This window comes from Aedes aegypti, chromosome 2, assembly GCF_002204515.2.
Source record: "Aedes aegypti strain LVP_AGWG chromosome 2, AaegL5.0 Primary Assembly, whole genome shotgun sequence".
NCBI classification, from domain to species: Eukaryota; Metazoa; Arthropoda; class Insecta; order Diptera; family Culicidae; genus Aedes; species Aedes aegypti.
The window spans coordinates 123,073,716-123,096,178 of NC_035108.1; the positions used below are offsets into that span (position 1 = coordinate 123,073,716).

Consider the following 22,463-nt stretch of genomic DNA (forward strand, 5'->3'; position numbering starts at 1 on the left):
ACAGAAAGTGCGCAGATAAGTATATTTAAATTTTAATTTAGTGTAAACTGAGGCATACAGTAACAATAATCAAGTTCATCTATTGTTATGGCATCACGTTTAATTTTCAACTAATGATGGTTGAATGCTACATGATCGTGTAAATTTAAATTTCATTCGATAGAAAAATAAGAGATTGATAGTCGACATTTCAGTTTATTTTTATGCTCCAAATATGTGCATGAAAATAAATTTAAATTTACATTTTCTTAGCTGTGACATCAAATGTCTAATATCATGATACAATTACTTAAGGTAAGTAATGTAACTTGTGTCACCAATTTTTGCAAGTGACTGTGTGATTAGTAGAAATCCTAATGAGTCACTGGGAAGCAGGTCACCCCGTAACATTCCCTAATCTCCCGATTTCAAAATATGATTTATAGCTCCCTCCCGCCCATGCTCGGCACCATTAGAAAACATTGTCGCAATCGACGGCGACGATGATGCCCACCTCCTCTCTAGGCGCATTCCACCGTCAAAAATCACCGACCGCGCTATGCTGACCGTCCGTCGTGATTCTATTTTAATAGTGAATGCGACTGGGCGTTGTTGTTCTTGAAATTTTGCGTCAACTCTGTTATTGTCTCTTTGGCTTTCTATGCATATTTTATTGAGCCCTGCTGCGCCCTGGGTTGTCGTCGAAGCATAACCACATCACGTTTTATGTTCAATCATACAAATCCGAACGGTTTGAGCATTCGCTGTTGCGTAGGGCGAGGGGCCTCATTCCGGTTCAACGAGCTTATTGTAATTTCTATTCCAAGCTTCTCAGTTGGCACACATTTTGTTGGGCGACCATATCTTATTGAGTTGACCAAACTATTTAATAACAATGACTTCTTCCAGTGAAAAGTTTGAGCAAGCTTTGGTGAATTTGTAGATTCTTGTTGGTCATACGGATTTGCACAAAAATTCTCTCTCTTTTATTCTTCCAGGAAATCAGTAAACAACAAGACTAGTGAACGTTATAATTCCATACAAATTCAACACAGAAGTGACCCCTGTAGACCTCGTGTAGTCTAGGTTAGGTTTTCCAATCCCGGGAGGAATTCCGTTTTCCCAGGATGCGTTTCCCAGGATTCTTTCTTTCCGGGAACACTTGAACACTTGATTTCGTGCAACAAGTCCGGCAGATGGTGGTAGAATTTAAAATGATCGTTAAATAAGTGGTTGATGCAAATTTCGTCAGTGTTACGTCTGTTTGTCTGTGGTATAAGCATAAGCATTGATGACCGTACAATTCGTAGTTGCTACTCCGTGATTGACCGGAATAATCAAATTTTTTTACAGAGAACCAACTTAGCTTAGACGTAGCATAACATACACAATGTACAATTTCGAAAACTCCAGACCTAGTACAGTCCCTCTCCACATCTCGATATCGAAGGGACCATCGAGATAAGGAGAGATCGAGACATAGAACAAATTTTTAATGAATACCAGATTGAAAATCACTCCGTTACTAGGAAAATGGACCAATGCACGAGTTCATTATTTCACGTTTGAGAGGTGCCGTGTTATTTATGTGTCCATAGCAACCAGTGAATTCGGCACCGCTCAAACGTCAAATTAGTGAACTCGTGCATCGGTCCATTGAAAACAAACTGACGTCATTTCGTCTTTGCAAATTGTTTTGAATCCGTAAAATCTAGTCTAGTGACCTTTGATAATGGGCATACCGACATACGGAGAAAAAATCGGGAACGAAAATCACATCGAGATAGGGAGATATCGGGATAAGGAGGATATCGAGATATGGAGAGTGAAAATGTATGCAAAATTAAGGGACCGAACAAATCATCGACATAGGGAGAGATATCGAGATGTGGAGAGTCGACTGTAATGTCAAAAACGGCACTGGCCACGTCCTTACGGTCATCGGGGAAGGGAAGAAATGTTAGTGTGACATCCACTGTTACTAGAGAACGAGATTACCTTTATGAGTTTATGTCGCACTTACAGTGACGAACCGTTTTGTTAAATCAATTCATATAAGCAACATTCCTACCGTTGTCAAGCCAATAATACGTTTTGAAATATATTGTACATTCAAAATGAAAGCATGAAACGAGCTCACCAAATTTATCATCCATCCGTGACTGAGTAGCCGTAATCCTTTTCATCCTGCTCATTGCACAAAAAAAACACTCCGGCTACGAACTCAATTGCTTGGGTCATCAAGAAGCATTAAAAACGGAAACAACGAGCTTTTGGCATGGGCAGCAGAACACGTGCAAACTGAAGCGAAAAAAAAACGTCTGCATCGCGAAAAAAAACGAACTTTCGGCCTGGGCTTCAACGAAGCACTGCCTAACAGAACAAGTGCAAACGTGCAAAAAAAAAACTTCGATGCAGACGCGAGAGAAATGAATCAAATATAACCCAACTACGACGCGAAAAAAACGAACTTTCTGCCTGGGCTTCAACGAAGCACTCAGCTCTGGTATGCATAACATTTTAAAAAGGGAAAACCTAAAGAGCAGTGCTATTTTTTTTCTAATCTTCCATATCGATTTTATTTAATACAAATAGATCGAAGACTGAAAATAGTTAAAATTACAAGAATTGAAAAAAAAAACCATCTTCAGCGAGTCAGTGTTCGACAAGGCTATTTTAAAATAAGAAGCCAGTGAGTATGAAAGTTTTTGGGTAAACATAACGATGGTTAAGACAACTAGAAAATGAACTATTCAAATTTACTGGAATAAAATTTTATAAATATAATATAAATAAAACTAATGGGATATTGAAGATTTTTCTAAACATTTTGCGTCAAATTATCCCCAATTTTTACGTTCTGAGAAAGTCCCGGAAAGTTGATTGTAAGTTTCCCGGAAAATAAAATCTTGGAAAAAAAATGAGAAATCTAGGCTAGACTTGTTACAAAAAAATTAACCAGAAAATATCCAAAACCTACGTCAAGAATCACCAACGAATTTCTCAAACTATTCTTCGATTAACCCCTACAAAGAAATTTGCTCAAGAATTACTCTTAGCATTCTTCTGAACATTCTCCTGACATCCATCCAAGATCTGCTCCAGAGGTTCCTACAGAAATTGTTTCTGGAAGTACTTTTAATATCTGAAGAGATCCATCAGTGATTCGTCCAACAGGGTGTCTACTCATTTACAAATATGTAAATATATCTGTAAGAAATATTTCAAATTTATTTGGAGCAAATTTTGAAAAAAAAATTAGCGTAGAATTTGTGTAAATTCTAAGTATACCTTGAAGAATCTCTGAAAGAACTCCTGAATTGAAATTCTTCCTAAGATTTTCTTGATAAATTGCTAACTGAAAAAAACATTTGAATCTCTCGATAATGTCCTACAGAACTGTTTGTAGAAATTCGGACAGAATCCCTGAAAATAATATAATATGAATGATCGAAGTAATAACAGTAATAATTCTTGAAGACGTATTCAAACAGACTCAAGTCAAAAAAGTATATAAACTTACTTTACCGATTATATGTGTTTCGCAGACGAAATTCTACACATTCCGCTCTAAACCAACTTGAGTTTTCACTTTTAGAACGTTTAATTTCCGAATTTACAAAACTACGAAAGTAAGATTCTCCACTTTCGCAACCTAACCGCTACTTTCGCCGCTCCGCTGTATGGGAGACACAGTGACTTAACCACGAATCAAAACAAAACACTACTTGAGTCGAATTTTAACTGATACAAAAACGTCGTATGTAACTGATTGAAACGGCTTATCATTTTCTCATACAATTTTTGTGGTAAATGATAGAAACTACCTAGTGTTTTAACGCGAGCTGATTGCATGCAAAATTCAAGCGATTTACACGGTAAAAAAATGTTACGTCGATTTGAAAAAGTAATCGAGAATTGCTGTAGTATTAATTGGCGTGGAACCTTGGATAATGTTTTGAAAAATCCATGGAAATTTAGAAATTTTATTCCAAAAATTATTAGAGATATGTTTGAGCCGCAGCAATAGTTTTTTTTAATGCAGGAGAAATTCCCAGAAAAGTTTCTAGCGGAATTGAATAACAAATTTTGAATAAGATTAGAATAGAATAATGCCTGAAGGAATTTTTGAAGCAACTCTTGTGAGTAATCATAGATGAATTTTAAAAAGAATCCTTACGATAATTGAAAAAAAAATCTACGTAATTCTGGAACAGCCGTTAGATTTGTTTTAGGGTATGTTAAAATTACTGGGTATGTTACTACAGGGTATGTTAAAAATGCTGGTGGCATCCCTGAAGGATTCCCTGAAAGTGTCTCAGAAGGAATCACTGGAGAAATCACTAGAATTCCTTAAGCATTCCTTGGAATCTGAGAAAAATATTGCATTTGTGAAATAGTCGCGTAATAGTCTCTGAAAGTTTCTCTGGTGCCTCTAAAATGAAGTAGATGAGAGCAAAAAAGAACGGTTTCTTGATTAAAACAGAGACTTCTGAGACCTTAAATAGAAAATAAAATTTAGAGAATTGCTTTAAAATAGTGACCAAGACTCTAAAAAGAAACCTGAGTACCTGAGAATTGTACTCTTTTTAGTATTTGTTATAATTTTTGCTATTTTCCTACTAAGTTTATTTTATTCGTGTAGAATAGGCAAAAAAAACATTTTTGTAAATAAAATTGAAATGTTCTCCACTATATTTTATGAGCATATGTACGACACCCAACTTAAACTGGGAACTGTACTAACCTTCACCAATTTGGCAATTTTAAGAATTGCTTTCTTGCCTAAACATGTTTTATGCTAAATAAACAAACATAAAAAATGAAGTATTTTGATAGCGGCGTGGCGCGCAAACCAAGGCACGTGTCAAGCGCTAAAATAGAGCCGAGAAACGAACGAAGAATAATTGAGGGTAAAATCGAATCACTTTTTGTCTGATCCGTGTTGATCAAATTATCCGACTCTCGTAAAAATAGAGCCATGGATCTCTCGTTCTTTTGAGTGATCCGGATCTTTTGAACGGCTCCGATTCCTTTTGCCCATCTCTAGGTAGTAGAAAATCTGTTCAAGAAGTTTTCATGATTTGTTTAAAGAAAATAAACTTGAAATTCCTTTTTAGATAATTTTACGATTTTTAGAAATCACTTCATAAAATTTTCAATTTAATCCTAGGATGTTTTTATATACATATCCCTACTCAGAATTTTCCAGGAAATCTTCAGATGTTTATACTGAAGCTCTTTCGGGGATTAATCCAGAATTGCTTCACGGATAAATAGTTCCACGATGTCCCAAAATGTTTTGTGTGATAAATCCTTTCCAAAACTTTACAGGAGCTTCTTATAGATTTCTTTATGAGTTTCATCAAACCTTCCGAGTAAACATATAGGGAAATCTCTGTTTTGATGTAATCCTGCACCAACTGAGAAGGATTCCTAGTCAATCATGGAAATGTCATTCCTCAAACATATGAACCATACTTGAATTTTGTATTCATACTCTTAATATTTTAGCTATTTTGCTTGAGTTCCGGCAAAAATACCTGGAGTAATTTAAGGCATCATTTCGGGAGGATTTCTAGATGAATTTATATCAAAAATCTTTCAAAAATGTAGGTTAATATTTTTTTACAAAAAAACTTTAAGAAACCTCTTGAGGGACTCTTGGTTTAATTCAATTCAGGAAGTAATTAATGTATCTGTTTCCGAAATAAAATCCAGGCTTTACACATGTCAGAACGGAGTATGACAAACAAAGCACAGCAACCCTAAAATTTTCGGGTGGCACGCGCTAACGATATCCGCATTCAATTCACACATTGCGTAGTACCGTGAAGAGGTGGAACAGTGATATATAGTTTCCATATTATGGGTTTCGTTCGAATATATTTAGGAGCAAGGTATACAATAAATTGTAACACCTGTAACAGTATGCACCTATTTTCTAAATCTATATAAGACATCATTCGTGGTAAACGGCAAGTTTTGTCAAAAGTGTTATGGTTGAAATTTTGACCCATTTTTGGGAAATGGAATTTAATTATGAATTGCATAATTTTTATTTCAGCAGAAAAATTAGTCAAAAAACGCTATCATGTTATTGAATAAAATCATGATCTAAAATTTCAAGACCGTATTGAGCTTTTATCAAAAACTGGGGAAACTGTTTGAATAGTTGTATGTAATATATGCAATATTAGACAATACAATCGCAACTTTTTCAATTTTCTATACAAAATGACCAACTTTGGTAGGCTAGATCTCACTTATTTATAGACCGATTAATATGAAATTTACACAACACGTCAGACATAACTCGAATTTCAACATATGTTTTTGAGTAATTTATCCGATTATGATTCCATAAGCAATAACGGGTTAACAAAATTGATTTATTTTTGACAAATTTCATTATCAATTTAGTCATGTAAAAGATTGAAGAAATAGCTTATAGATATCTTCAACAAAGTTACAGATTTAGACGAGATTAACAAGTTTGCTGAAGATAGATTGTGTTTTCTATTTTCTGATTACCGTTTTGACTCATATTCCGAACACTTAAGGCCTACAGTGACTTCAATCGCATCTGATTGGCATAAATTGGCTGATATTTGTGTAAATTTTAATTTCCTCGCAAATTCTAACTGTTAGCTGTTGGGTATACCAATAAAAATGTTGATTTAATCAGTTTTAGTTTTGTTTTTACCTGAAAGTATGGAACAACATTTTGATTCAAATGCCGAACACTGTGTTCATTCTGTCTCATATTCCGAACACCTTGATTCAAATTCCGAACAGCACGAATAAATCGCATTCAAATGAATAATTTCGCAAATAAATTAATCTGAGCTTGTTCTACTGGTCTCAAACTAGAGAATCATCGCTATTCCCGCGGTATAAATAATATTGGAGACGTTAAAATTGAATTGCAATTGACTACTATTTCCATGTTATTTGGTGACATATTTCAGCGAAACATTTCAACCAAATCGCCATACAAAAACCTAGTGTTCGGAATATGAGTCTGTTCGGAATTTGAGACAAAACGGTATAAAATTGTTTTAAATTTTACGACAAAACTTAACTAACTTTTTTAACTTTGAAAAAAAAATATATGTTGAAATTGAAGTTACAACTGACGTGCAGTCCAAATTTCCTTCAAATCTATCCACAAACCAGTGAGATCACGCCTACCAAAATTGATCATTCTTTATGGAAAATAATAATGAAAATAATAAAGACTTGATAACTGTTTAATATCAAAATTTTATTAAAATAGCCGTATTTAAACTGCCACTAGCAGTACATTTATCAATCCTATGCACGTACTCGGCAATTTCGACCCTAGAGTCAATTTCCCCCACCCAACGGGATCCACGTTCATCGTTTCATCGTTCGGTGACACCCGATGTGGGGTATATATATATATATATATATATATATATATATATATATATATATATATATATATATGACATTGGGTGACACCCGTAGTGCGGCTTCATTGAGGGGATAGGGGATTTTTGTTTGATTTTATTGTTAAAAACCACTCGCTTTTGTCTGTCTTCCACTTCCGGCTTGTACGCAACACAATTACAAATTTACAACCGCGGGTCGCCGCCGATAACAAAACCGGAGAGGTTTACAGTCAATGCAATGCAATGGCGCTCTCTCCTAATCAATGTGACGCATTCGTTGCGCAGCCATTCGGAACGGCTCTCGGAGTTCCCTAAGAGTTTGATTCTGTTTTGTTTAGAGTTTGATGCTAATGTATTTGGGGAGCAAGAAGAGGTGTACAGGTCGAGTCGAATTACGTGTTCCACCAGGTGAGGAAGTATTAGAGCCAAAACTAAGCGGGCTGAGTCGAATCAGACAGTTCCGTGGAAGTATTGGGTTACAAATCTTGCTTGCCCAACCTTAGAGTACAAAAAGCTGTATCGTCACGGTTAAGAGTCAAACGTGGCTTCATGGAAACGTGACGATAAGCTATTGTTACAAATTTGTCTTAAAAGTTTTTTGGGGACATTTCATCGTGATGTTCAGAGAGATTCCATTGTATGTATGTATACCTTAACTAGATTATGAATGAATATGTGATTAAGATGTTTTTTTATGTCTTGACTCATAGTACATGACATTGAAACGCGTCCTTAGCAGAGGAGAATTGCTACTAAATACCATACTAAGATAGCGCATACCAGATAATTTCAAATACGTAATACCTGAATGTGGGTTCGAATCCCACCGGTCGAGGATTTTTTCGGGTTGGAAATTTTCTCGACTTCTCAGGGCATAGAGTATCTTCGTACCTGCCACATGATATACGCATGCAAAAAATGGTCATTGGCACAGTCAGCTCTCAGTTAATAACTGTGGAAGTGCTCATAAGAACACTAAGCGGAGAAGCAGGCTCTGTCCCAGTGGGGACGTAATGCCATAAAGAAGAAGAAGAAGAATACCTAAACATATTCTATGTATGTATACATACACCAAACTGATAAATAGATCAGATACTGTAATACCTCCATAATACATTAATTTCCATATAAAATTTTTCAATGGTAGTTCAATATCTCAAGCAGTCCTCAATAGCTTTCGAATACCTTTAGGCCGCGCGGGACATCATCATAATCACCATATCCATTTCAAGAAGCAAATCCCAAGAACCACTCCATATATTGATGCGAAAAATGTATCACTATGATTCTATATATGTTGTGCACAACCCAATAAATTTGCCGCTTCATTGGTTCACTAAAACTCGAGATTTGCTTCCACAAAGTTTTGATGACAATTGTTAGAGTGAGACAAAAGATAGGGAAAATAACACGGTCTCTCGTGTCACCTTAATAAAGTATTTTTAATTGTTTACATATAATATTTTGAATATCATAATGTAGTATTTTGAGAGACATCTTAAAGAGCCAAGATTAGACCAATAACTGACAGAATGATTGTTTCTTGGTTTCCATACTCATGTTTCTATAAGCCTGCTAAGAGTATGATGTTGTTTGAATAGATAATATATTTACACTTCATTGCATCCTCACATTACTTCCTTTATCTATTTTTACTATAATTAATCTAAGTGAATAATATCTCTTTTTAAACTAATGTACGCAAGGACTGTACCACCCACGAATTTGTGCGAATTGCTTAATTCTAATGGTAATGGTAATAATGTGATTGGTTCTATGGAATTGACGGCTTCTAACTGCAATAATACATGACAACCTTCTAACATACTCGTCCGCTTCCTGGGTTAATTCTGACCCTTGAATGCGATCCTCATACGGCCAAAATGAATAAATTGCAAATTTTTATAAAGTAGCTTTCGTAGCACAACTTTGCTACTACTCTTGAATATCAGAAGGCTAGTAATCTAAGTTACTAGATTTTGGACTCAAATCTTCATAATCCTCGCTTCCACTGTCAAGTGTTCCAAATTATTTTAATGAAATTTCTGTTATGTCGACGCCATAAATTAAAACTACAAATTTGAACTTTAACACTTCACTTTTTGCAAAAAAAAAAAAAAAAAAATACTAAAATCACTACTAAGGCGAGCAAATACCTTTAAACTCTAATATGTGTTGCTTATCTTGACAGATAGGCCTATTTCGTCTGCGACTTACAGACTTCTTCAGTCTCCCCTAAATTTAATATAAAAAGTGTAGTGCTCATAATGAGTTCAACGAACACCATTCTGGAGGGCTCCATCGAAATTCGATGGGTAATCAAATACCGCATCATGCATCTAAACATTCTATATTTCACAAAGCATGATTCGAAGTCAGCCAAACTCGCGGTATATGTTGTTTACAATATGATGCATGGACCTAATCAACGCTTTCGTATACACACTCTAGAGTGGTCTAGTTTATCATGTACCTAGCTAGTAGCAAGTGAGCGTAAGATATTCCACAGGTGAACCGTAAAGTATAATGACGAGTACTTCACAGAAACACCTTCTCGTCGCACACTCACAAATCTTCTTGTGCGTTGCACACTAATTAACGTCGAGCGCCGCAACCGCAGCATTCCATCCAGTCGCTACATTAGGTGTTGGTACCAGCAGCCATGGGCGTAGCCTGGTTTTACTACAGGGGGATCGAGCGAAATTTGCGCGGAAACGATCATTTGACGCAACCTCTATGCCCTTTTTGCGTAAAACGTTAAACTATGAAGGACATCCGTTCACCTATTTTATTCACAGGGAGCGCAGTGAAGTCCGAAACGTGTTTTCATGGTTTAACTTGTTGACTGAGTAACGAGGTCAATGACCGTAGATTTCAAAATTCCAGGGTGGAAAAAAAATCGTAAATTCTATAGCAAGAGATGTTGTACACTAGCAAATTTAGAGCTTCTTCAATGATTTCTAAGATAGATTCCATTTCTCTAAGGAAATTCCCCAGAAAATGTGCAGGCGGGATTCCTGTAGAGATTTCTGAAAATTTCTGGCTTTTAGGGCAAGATCACAGGTTATGCGAGATTTGTTCCTCTATAAGGGGTCATATATAAATTACGCCCAGTTGCATTCGTGACACGGTCGAGATTGGACGTTATTATATAGCAGCCACAGTCGCCGATCGCCGAGCAATTAGTGCACCGTTTAATTCGCGCGCGAAAGTGATTACCAAACGAAATTCGAGTGCAACCCCTGGTGAATAGAACCCAAGCAAGGCAGGCGAACATGGGCTCGCAAAGCGACGGGGATCCTCCCCTCGCTCTCTCTTCACACGGACTTGGAACAAGGTATGTTACAATTGCAAAAACAGAGGGCTCGCTGGAAGATCACAATATCTTCCTGGTGACTAAATCCGTTGAGGCGTACGGAAGCATCGAAAAAGCATGGAGCAATCGTCGTGATGGCTCTGTGACTTTTGCACTGAAAGAAAAGTATGCCAAACGCGTTCTTGAAAGCATGAAAACCCTCGCCGATGGCACTCCTATCACCATAAAACTGGACACTAGATTGAATACATCAAGAGCGGTGGTGGTATGCAAACAGCTAGCAGGAATAGACGCCAAAGACATTGAGACGGAACTGAAGGACCAGCATGTCATCTCAGTTAGACACATCTCTAAGTTAAACGCCGACAAAACTCGCTCGAACACCGGAGTGGTAATTCTCACTTTTTCCAAGCCAACCCCACCAGAAAGAATAAGAATTGGATACCGGAGCTGCTACACCGAGACGTACTACCCTAGGCCCATGCAGTGCTACCGCTGTTACGAATTTCAACACATCAGCAAAAACTGTAAAAATACCGAACGATGCCGCGTCTGCTCAAAGGAGGCCCATACGGAAGAAGAAACCTGCAGCAAGGAGTACCTATGCATTAACTGCAAAGGTAATCACTCTCCTACGAACAAAAAATGCAAAATATACGTGATGGAAAAACAAATCGTCACCGCTAAAATCGACAAAAATATCTCGTTCCAAGCAGCCCGGCGCTTGATCGAAAAGGCTAACGGCAAAGACAGCTACGCTAAAATAACAGCTAATAACGCAGTCAACGTCGACGAAATCATCAAAAACGCAAGATCTCAATGGGAAAAGGACATGGAAAACAAAATCAAATTCATTAACGAGAAAATGGAACAAATTACAAAAAAGGAATCTGAAATAGAAAAACTGGTTAACCAAATGAAAGCCAAGGAATCTGAGACGTCAGCTAATCTCAAGAAAAAAGAGCAAGAAATTATCGCGCTGGACACTCACTGCGACCATCTCACTAATGAACTCCAAAAAAGAGACGAATTGATCAAATCGCTCAAGCTTCAGGTAGAAAAGCAAGAGCAAAAGATCAAACACATCAAAGAAAAACATGGCAAAAAAATCAAAATGGACAAGCCGCACGAATCGTCACCGGAAAGAGAAATCAATATCGGCACCCCTAAAAGGAAAAAACACGTAAAAAATACACAAAGTACACCACATAATTCAGACTCGGAAGTAACTGAAATCATCGACGCCGACTAAATTAAAACTCCCCTTCTAACACATAACAAAATGACCACGCTAATCCAATGGAATTGTAACGGAATCCAAAGCAAACAAGCTGAATTACAGCTGCTAATAAAAGAACACGACCCTGCTATAATTGCCCTCCAAGAGACAAGGACGTCACCTCGATCAAATACAAAAACTAAAGGTTATCAAACACTTTTTAATCATCGTCCCTCGGGACAAGGTGGAGTAGCGATAATGCTTAAAAACGGAATCAACTACACCCAAAACCACCTAACCTCAAGTTTAGAAATAATCTCAGTTAACGTAAATACACCATATAAAATGACCATCGCGTCACTATACATTCCACCAAACTCCCAACTCAATATTGACGAGCTCGATAAAATCATTGACTCGCTCCCAAAACCACTCATCATAGCGGGTGATTTAAATGCTCACGACAAATCTTGGGATCCCAAAAGACAAAATGCAAGAGGAAGAGAAATAAACAAAGTGATAGAAAAACACGGACTCACCACCTTGAACGACGGACAAATTACGTTCATTCACTCAGCCACAAGAAACGAACAAAACAGCACCTCAGCCATAGATGTTACAATATGCAGCCCTGAGCTTGCCGCCAAACTAGACTGGCAAATCATCAACGATCAACACAGCAGTGACCACTTCCCTATCAAAATTGGCACCTCCAGTTCCAACTCCTGTAAACAACAAAGACCCAGATGGAAAATTGAGGAAGCGGATTGGAAGAATTTTGAAGCAGTACTAGAAAACCTGATACACCCAGACAACGAATACACAACAGATCAAATAACCGACGCTATTAAAAAAGCAGCAACAGCATCCATCCCGAAAACCTCAAAACTCGCCCATCCCAAATCAGTACCATGGTGGAATGAAAGGACAAAGGCTGCTGTGCGCAGCAGACGGAAAGCACTTCGGAAACTAAAAAACACTCCAGTAGACAACACAGCATACAAATCAATACATGAAGAATTCTGCAAAACACGATACGAATCAAGAAAAATCATAGAAGAAGAAAAACAAAATTCCTGGTTAGAATATATATCAGGAATTAACGAAAATACCCCTCCGAAGGAAGTATGGAAGAAAATAAGAAGCATTTACGGCAAGAAAACAGCCGACCCCATTTGGACTATTACAACAGCGAACGGAAACATCTCAGACCCCAAGGAAATAGCAGAACACTTGGCCTCTCACTTCGCTAAAGAATCAGCAGATGAAACATACTCACCCGAATTTTTAACTAAAAAAGCAAAAAGAGAAAGAAAACCGATCATATACCCAAGACAACGAAATGCAGCATACAACGAAGCATTCAACATTACAGAGCTGATATTTCAACTTGACACATTAAAAGGAACATCACCTGGCCCCGATGAAATCCACAATGAAATGCTAAAACGACTTCCTTTTTATATAAAAAAGAAGCTACTCGAAGCATTTAACAAAATCTGGTCCACCGGCTCTTTTCCCCAAAATTGGCGAGAATCAATATTGATCCCCATCCCAAAACCTGGCAAAGCCACAAATGATCCTAAAAACCTTCGACCCATATACCTATCAAGCTGTATGATGAAACTCTTTGAGAGAATGGTAAACCGCCGACTTATGAACGAGCTGGAGTCAAAAAATATACTCGGAAAAAATCAGTATGCCTTCCGAAAAGGAAGACAAACGCTAGACCCACTTACTGAAATAGAGGAAATATGCTCCAATGCCATAAACGAACATAAACACGTCGAACTACTATTCCTAGACATTGAAAAAGCGTACGATAAAACATGGCGGTATCTTATTAAAGAAAACTTAGCCAAAGCTGGAATAGGAGGACATATGGCAAAGTTTTGCGAAAACTTTCTTCAAGAAAGACGCTTCCGGACACTTTTCCAAGGTCACGAATCTACATCAAAAATACAACAAAATGGAGTTCCTCAAGGATCCGTACTCGCAGTCACCTTCTTCCTGATTGCCATCAACAGCATTAAAGAATGGCTTCCTGAAAACACAATCATTAAAATATACGCCGACGATATAACAATAGCAGTCTCATCCCGCTCGGCAAGATGGACAAGACTACACATCCAAAAAATCCTCAATAAGATCGAAAAATGGAGCAACGAAACAGGATTCACCATATCTACACAAAAAACAACTATCATGCATGTAGGCAACCGCAGAAAGCTTCAAAAGCAACCATTAGCAATATTCCGGAACAAAGTCATATGCAGTACAAAAATTACAAAAGTACTTGGAGTATGGCTCGATCACAAGCTCAACTACAAACACCATATTCAAAAAAAACGAGAAGAATGCAAAACAGTAATCTCACTGATGAGGTGCATTAGCGGCACCACCTTCGGGGCGGACAGAAAATCCCTTTTACGATTAGTCAACTCGATGCTAGTCCCAAAACTACTATACGCCGCACCGATTATCAGCAGAGCCAACGAAACTGACCTCGACAGGCTAAACCCAATATATCACCAGGGAATTCGTATTGCAACTGGGGCCTTCCACTCTAGCCCTATCGAAAGCTTACTAGCAGAAAGCGGCCAAATACCTCTAAAACTCAAAATCGCTGAACTCCTAATCTTATATTCTGCTAAACAAACCAATAGGAAAACTATACCCCCGGAATGCTCTCTAGCTCAACGAGCACTCCAAAAAATGGAACTACTCCAGATCCCAACAGTTAACATCGACACACATACTCCAAATTACAATCGTCCTGCCCAAACATATGGGATAAACCTAGAAATTTCAAACTCAACCACAACAGCGGAGAAAAAAGCTCGTTTTCTAGAAATTCGAGAATCTAAATATCGAAATCATCATCACATATACACGGATGGATCTAAAACCAGTCACGGCACAGGATGCGGAATTTTCTCCGATAACTTTGAAGCAAGCATAAACCTACCAAACAATCTATCAATATTTAGCGCAGAAACATTTGCTATCAACAAGGCACTTGATATTCTACCAAACGAGCTAAGTGTAATCTTCAGTGACTCCAAAAGTGCCCTACTTGCCATCAAAAATCACGAATGCACCCACCCGTGGATAGACGAAATCAGGAAAAAATTACTCGACCATCCAGGAATGTTCGAACTATGCTGGGTCCCAGCTCACATCAACATCTCCGGAAACGAAAACGCTGACAAATTAGCGAAAAAAGCTACCACTGAACAAGCAACAGAAATTATCAATACACCTTTCGACGACTTTAAAAGAAATATTCGGACACACATAAGAATGAACTGGGAACAGACTTGGAACAGGAATTCCAGCCACCTCAGGGAGATAAAAAACAACACAATTGAATGGACATCATCTCACCAGTCAAAAAGAAAGGAGAGCATAATATTAACAAGGCTAAGAATAGGACACAGCAGAATAACGCACGGTCATTACGCGCGGAAAGAATCGGAATCAACATGCACCACCTGCGGAATTAAAACAAGCGTCAAACACATAATTATCGACTGCCCCAAATACGACGAAGCCAGAATTGAATCAAAAATTGCAAACTCTCTGTTTATCGCCTTGGGTGATGACCAAACGGAAATAAAAAAAACAATTAGCTTCATAAACAAAGCGCAGCTTACAAACGAAATATGAACCAACAAAATAAAAAATAAAAAACTCTCTGACTTTTATAAACATCAATCGCTGACATGCGAAATACACAACAAGTGAATCGCATATAAACCTGAACCGGAAAGTCCCCGAACCATCAGTCTAATCAACTCAACCTGCAATAACATATCCACGGAACACCATGGGAGGACAGAACTCGAAGGAAGAGAATACAGCCCACACCCACGGAAACCAGCTGGTTACCGTGATACAAACCCAAGATGCCCACACGGAGGAACATCGACAACAACAAGGACTCCTGATGGCAGTTATCGCACTGCAAATAATCATCCTGCTACTGATGGTGACAAAAATAATCTTCAAGACGATGAGGAAAAGATGGATGAACAAAGGTATCCAGGCGGCAAAATCCATTGCCAGCATCAATAATGTTTAAGCAAAATGAAAAAGTGAATTAGTTATAAGCAATCAAATGTAAAATTAATACCAAGTGACCCGAAAGACAGTAAGTTAAAGGGTCACTCAAATAAAGATTTTCTATCTATAAATTACGCCACGCTACAAGCGGGTCAGGCACAGTAGATTTTTCGATATCTTCTTTGAAGGAATTTCTTAAATATTCCTTAGAAAATATATCCAATGCTATGTTTACATGTTTTTTCATCCCTCAAAATTTTTTGTTGTTTTTTCATAAATTCTTCATAGCATTTTTTTAGGATTCAACAACAACAACAACATTCAACAACAAGGATCAACAACAATTCCAAGAATTAAACTCACAGATGATCAAACATTCTACAGCGATTAATATAAGAGCTACCCTGCGGATTTCTTCAAAAACTCTCAACAGTTTTTTTCCAGTGATATTAATATAAAACTAACAAGAATTTCTATAACATTCATCCATGAGTTTCTAGAAGAATTTCATTCAAAAAAAAAAGTTTCAGAAACTTCTTAAAAGGTTTATTCAGTAATTTTTCTAAAAATATTCCTTTATGAAATTCAAGTAATCCAAGATGTAATATGTTGATGCTGCAGATTCATTTTTAATGATTTTCTTAGAGGTATTCATAAATAAAGCTTAGTAAAATCCAAAGAGAGCATTGGATGAAGGCCTTTAAAAAATATATATAAAAAAATAAAAATTTCCTATGTATCCTTGGAAAATTGAATTCTTGAGGTACTTCTAATTGAAGCTTTTGAAATTTTCGAAATCACTGTAAGAATTTTTGAGGAACATTGATCCTTAAAACAACTCCAGGGAGAAATTATAGATCTTTATTTTTAATTCTTGGAATCATCTCTATTGGAATCCCATGGAATTGACAACTCAAAATTGTGACGAGTAGGAACATTTCTGATTCCTTAACGAACTATTCGATTTCTGGATGAATTCATTATAAGACAACTTAACAGATGCTTGGCAAACAACTTTTGAGTTTCTTAACATATTTCTGATAGATGAAACCTTCGAAAGATTTCTGGTAAGATCTTTGGCAGATGTTTGAATTTATGTTAGATGTTGGACTCCAAGAATTAATCAATTACATAAACTGAAGACCCTTGGTAGCAAACCAGTTGTTTTTTCGTCGGCCGCACCTGGCTACATCCATGCCAGCAGCCAGTGTAGTATAGGTTCAAGCTCGTCCAGAGCAGCTAACTCCGCTAGCTTACCTTAATCGAGGTTTCGTTCATTCGTCCCATTTGCCAGATTTCGGAAGGGCAGATTTATTTTACCGTTGACTTGGCAAACGACGCTGTGACCAGCAAGATTGATTACCTACATGTGTAGACTATATGCTGCGAACTGCCCATGCAACATAGTTTGCATTTTGGTCACGATTGATGCGCTTTCCAATCCAGTGACAACGATCATAAAATGCAACATAACTTTCAGGGGTCTTCATCTTGCTTCCACCTACCCGTTGAAATCACATCACATCACTCATCGACTATTTGTAACAACAACAACACTGCCCATAACTGCATGTTTGTCACATTCGACATTTTTGACAATTTCGAGTTAATACCGGGGAGAGTCATCAAATGGCAAATACTTTCGATCAACTTACTGAAATCTGTGAGATTGTTCTAGAAAATTCGAAAAAAATACCAAGTTGTTTTGTCACATTGACAATTGTAACCGCATAACAGTCACATTGAGATTATACACGAGCCTCATAATGCAGTAGCAACGAAATTTCTATCAGAATCATTTTCTGACTATTCACCCAATATGCGATAGGAGTTGTACAAAATTTCAGCCTCAAATAAGCACTTTTGAATTCTCAGTGATTTTTTAAAATTTTGGTTGCCTCTCATACTGCCATAAAATGCAAACTTGGTATCGCATTTACTCAATGCCTACTTTTGTCGAATGTTACAAATATGCAGTTATGGGCAGAACACTGCGAGCAACATTTCGATTCCTCGTATTTTCAACACTCTTGTAGACCCTTCGACTTATTTTTGGACACTGATGCACAGTGGAAGGATCTTCATTGGAACATAGACACATTTTTTTCTTTTTGACATTTTTTTCATTTGTTTTAAATGATGTTTCCTTGATTTACCCACTATCACCATTTATTTTAAATTCTTAATAGCTGTCACATGTACAAAACCATTAATCACTCTTCGAACCACACCGTTTCCCTAGGATCCATTCCACTGTGCCATATAATAGGGTTGTATTGCATCAACCCAGTTGAAAATGATGACATTCCTTCTCGAGGGCGACAACTCACCGAAATCAGAACAATATAGGCATAAACCAGATATCTGAAGCATTTAATCCTGGCCGACAGACGCATCTCGGAAAATTTATTGGATCCACTCGTCACGATCGAAATTCAGCATGGTTCTAAAACACTGTCATGTATACAGATTCCGCACCTTTAAACACTTCAGATGGCAATTGATGGACGCTTACAAGATCTGCAGTACCTTCATCGCCACGCCATAACACAAATACAGTCACACGTAATCTACAATCGCTGAGGTCCGTTTCGTATGTAGCGCGCACCAGTAATCGAAGTAGCCAGGTAAAAGGTGTACAATGACGCGACGGAGACCCCCTGACAACGAGATACGTCACACTCGACCGACGACGGCAACGCTCGAAAACCACCTATCGGGGTGCAAGGCGAACTAGTACTGAATGGACAAACGGTTTGTGGTGACTTTCCGAGCTCCTCTAGCAAAGCCATCCAAACAAGCGCACGGCGGAATCAACATCAGCAGAGAGAAGTCTTGAAACTCAACGCAGCAAGTCAACACCAACACACAGCTGGCGAACGACAACAAAAAGGGACCCGCGCCATATCCCATCCAAGTAGACCGAAAGCTGGCCGGCTCGGAGAATGAAGAGAAAATCAGAGAGGGTTGTCCTCCTACCCATTGCCTACTTCGGTATCGCACGCACGCAAAACGGAAAAACGTGCGTCCCTTGGCTCATGCATGATGTGCTGCATCTTTTGGTTTGTTTTTCCTCGCAATTTGGGGAAACAAACGTTTGCGCTCTGTCGCTACTCACTTGGCACTTTGGCAGTACTTTTCTACCGATCAGAATTGTGCGTAGTAAAATAGCAGCGTGCTACTGTTTGTCCTGACCAGCCAGATGGTGACTGCAGAGACCAATCTCCGATGTTAATATAGACACATTTGGGCTGGAAAAGATGACGGGAAAACCTCCTATCAGTGTCTGGATGAATGGATTTTTTTAATGTTTGATATTGGTTTTCCAGAATCAACCGTTTTTGTACGGATTAAGGATACAGTCAACTCTCAAAAACCTAACTAGATATTTCATATCTCGATATTGAGTTAGAGAACAATGGTAAAATTTGATTTTCATTGCTACTTTGATTACCTCGATGGTCTCTTGAACCGCAGATGCACTGATTTTGTGTTCCAAAACTCGATACCTTCCTAACTCGATGGTCCCTTCCAAATTATGGAGAATTGACTGTATAAATTTCAAAACTTCACCCAAAGCTAAACGATTTGGAAATGTAAGGCTCCTACGTAAAACGATTCAAAACATGGTTTTGCTCTAGATCGCTCAATTCTAGCTCAGATTCCGAGAGTCCTCCTTTCGAGCTCGTTCGTATTAAAACTAAGACTACACACGTCCTTCAAAAATTTGTTTGGGGACTTTTGTCAGCTGGAAAACAAAGTAGGGAGCCGGATCCTATTGGACTTTTGATTGACTTCGGCAGTGGGTGGTTACGTCCCTACTGAAACAGAGCCAACCCCTCAGCTTAACTAGCTTTAAGGTGATTATAGAAGGAAGCCACACCTCAAATTTTCAAAAGCACAAGACTTGAGAAACAAAAAGCGCTTCGTTATGAAAATTTATCCCATTGGTCACCACAAGCAAGCAAGTAATTTGATTGATCATCAACGTGAACTGTTGTCAGATTCTCCAGTCTTGTGCACTTCAAAATTCAAAGTTTGGCTTCGTTTTATAATCACCTTAAAAACAAATGATCAAATAGGATTTTTAACGCTTATTTGCTACCTGAATGATTCTTCCGCATATCTTCTAGTTGAAAAATAGCATTATTAGCTGAGATAAGATAAGAAAGAAAGAACAGCTTTCCCGGGAAGCTCACAAGATTGATCAGAGCAACGATGGACGGTGTGCAAAACTGCGTGAAGATCTCGGGCGAACACTCCAGTACGTTCGAGTCTCGGCGGGGACTGACGATGGACTTTCGTGCCTATTGTTCAATATTGCGCTTGAAGGTATTATGCGGAGAGCGGAACTTAACAGTCGAGGCACGATTTTCACGAGATCCGGATAATTTGTTTGCTTTGCGGACGACATGGATATTATTGGGAGAAAATTTGAAACGGTGGCAGATTTGTTCACCCGCCTAAAACGCGAAGCAACAAGAGTCGGGCTAATGGTGAATGCGTCGAAAACAAAGAACGTGCTGGTTGGCGGAACTGAGCGCGACATGACCCGCCTAGGAAGCAGTGTTACGATAGACGGAGATACCTTCGAGGTGGTGGACGAGTTTGTCTACCTCGGATCCCTGTTGACGGCTGACAACAATGTTAGTCGGGAAATACGAAGGCGCATCATCAGCGGTAGTCGTGCCTACTATGGGCTCCAGAAGAAACTGCGGTCAAGAAAGATTCACCCCCGCACCAAATGTACGATGTACAAAACGCTCATAAGACCGGTAGTCCTCTATGGGCATGAGGCGTGGACTATGCTCGAGGAGGACTTGCAAGCTCTTGGGGTTTTCGAACGCCGAGTGCTAAGGACGATCTTCGGCGGCGTACAGGAGAACGGCGTGTGGCGGCGAAGGATGAACCACGAGCTCGCTCAACTCTACGGCGAACCCAGTATCGTGAAGGTAGCTAAAGCTGGAAGGATACGCTGGGCAGGGTATGTTGCAAGAATGCCGGACAACAACCCTGTAAAGATGGTGTTCGCTACGAATCCGGTCGGAACAAGAAGGCGTGGGGCGCAGCGAGCTAGGTGGATTGACCAGGTGCACCAGGACCTGGAGAGCGTGGGTCACAGTCGAGGATGGAGAGAAGCGGCCATGAACCGAGTGAATTGGCGAATAATTGTTAGCGAGGCTTTATCAAGATAATTGATGTAAAGCCAAATAAGTAAGTAGTAAGTAAGATAAGAAAAATAGAATCTGATTGTTTTTTTTAACGGGGGCCTTATAGATCAACATGTTAAGCACTGAGATGGTAAAAAAATCATTCAACTGTTAAAAACCAAGATGGCGTTGAAATCCAAATCCAACGATTGAAAACTTGTTTCATTGTTGTACAAAAAATTATGTTTGCAATGATTGCACTCGCCATATACGTCAAAATAGTAGAACATGATTTAGAAAATCGTTCCGCTAATGGTGAAAAAACAATTTTTCTAACAAACTTCAAAATGGCGGCAAATTTTTTTCAAGTTTAAATGAAAGCTATTTCCTTTCTCTATACGATGCCACTAAGTTTGCTATATGTTGCAAGCGAAATATGAGACATATTCTGTGCAGAAATACCCAAGATTTATCAAAAAATGGTCTTCTTCGCAAACTGTTCAGCTAGCTGGCGAACGAGGGGTCCACCAATTTGAGAAAACAGAAAGGACCATCCTTAAGTTTTATCGAAAATTAGCGATCAGTGACATAAAATTGGAATTCTAACGATGGGTGCCGATGGCGGCCTGGTTTCGGCGAGAATTGCTTTTATATAATAGTTATTTTGCCTCCATTGTAACATATAAGTGCTACTCGGGGTGCAGGTGCATAACAAAAATAAGCGATGAATCCAACATAAAACAGAGATATTCCGTTGCTTTTCATTAAATCATAATGTTTCCTTTTGATATGTGCGATTGAAAAGTAGATTTTGATTTTCTCATCAATCTACTAAATTTCCCACGTGTTTACATAAATATATGATTACAACAAATGTTATATATTTTGTTTGTTTGTTTTGAAAATATACATGGAAAGGCGACACTACTACTATTACATCAATGATTTTTTTTTTTTGGAATGAGGGAAAGCCTGTAGGAGTGAAAAAAAATCTCTTCTCCTATAGGCATAAAACCCTCAAACCTATCTTTATTTAGGCCCTTACCATAAAGTATTAGGGGCCGATTCAATAATGTTATATACAATGTTTGTATTAATTTTGTTTAGCTTCTACATCTTGTCATACTTTCACGACAATTTAGAAGTTCTAAACTCGGGGCTTGGGATGCATCGTAGGACGGTACTCTTGTCACTCCATCTTCTCAATGGATTTGTGAAGTTGCTCAGATGAGATGGTGATGATCAGCTCAATGGTATTATTGGAGGCGTCGTGCAGTTCAAAATGGTGGCTTGAGGAAAATTTGAGGAAACGGAAT

At 38.3% G+C, this 22,463-nt stretch overlaps 1 protein-coding gene across 2 annotated transcripts in view; it reads right to left on the bottom strand.

The window, feature by feature from the left end:
• The window catches only part of LOC5578830 (CD63 antigen), a 116,350-nt gene extending 97,559 nt beyond the window's left edge, over nt 1-18,791 (bottom strand). Inside the window, exon 1 of one of the 2 annotated variants that reach the window (XM_021842184.1) lies at nt 18,328-18,791. In XM_021842184.1, the coding sequence (XP_021697876.1) occupies nt 18,328-18,393 (66 nt within the window). In that variant the 5' untranslated portion in view covers nt 18,394-18,791. Of the gene's footprint in view, nt 1-17,254; nt 17,300-18,327 lie in introns of those variants that run through there. The other variant, XM_021842185.1, reaches the window with a different exon arrangement.
• Nucleotides 18,792-22,463: the final 3,672 nt, after the last annotated feature.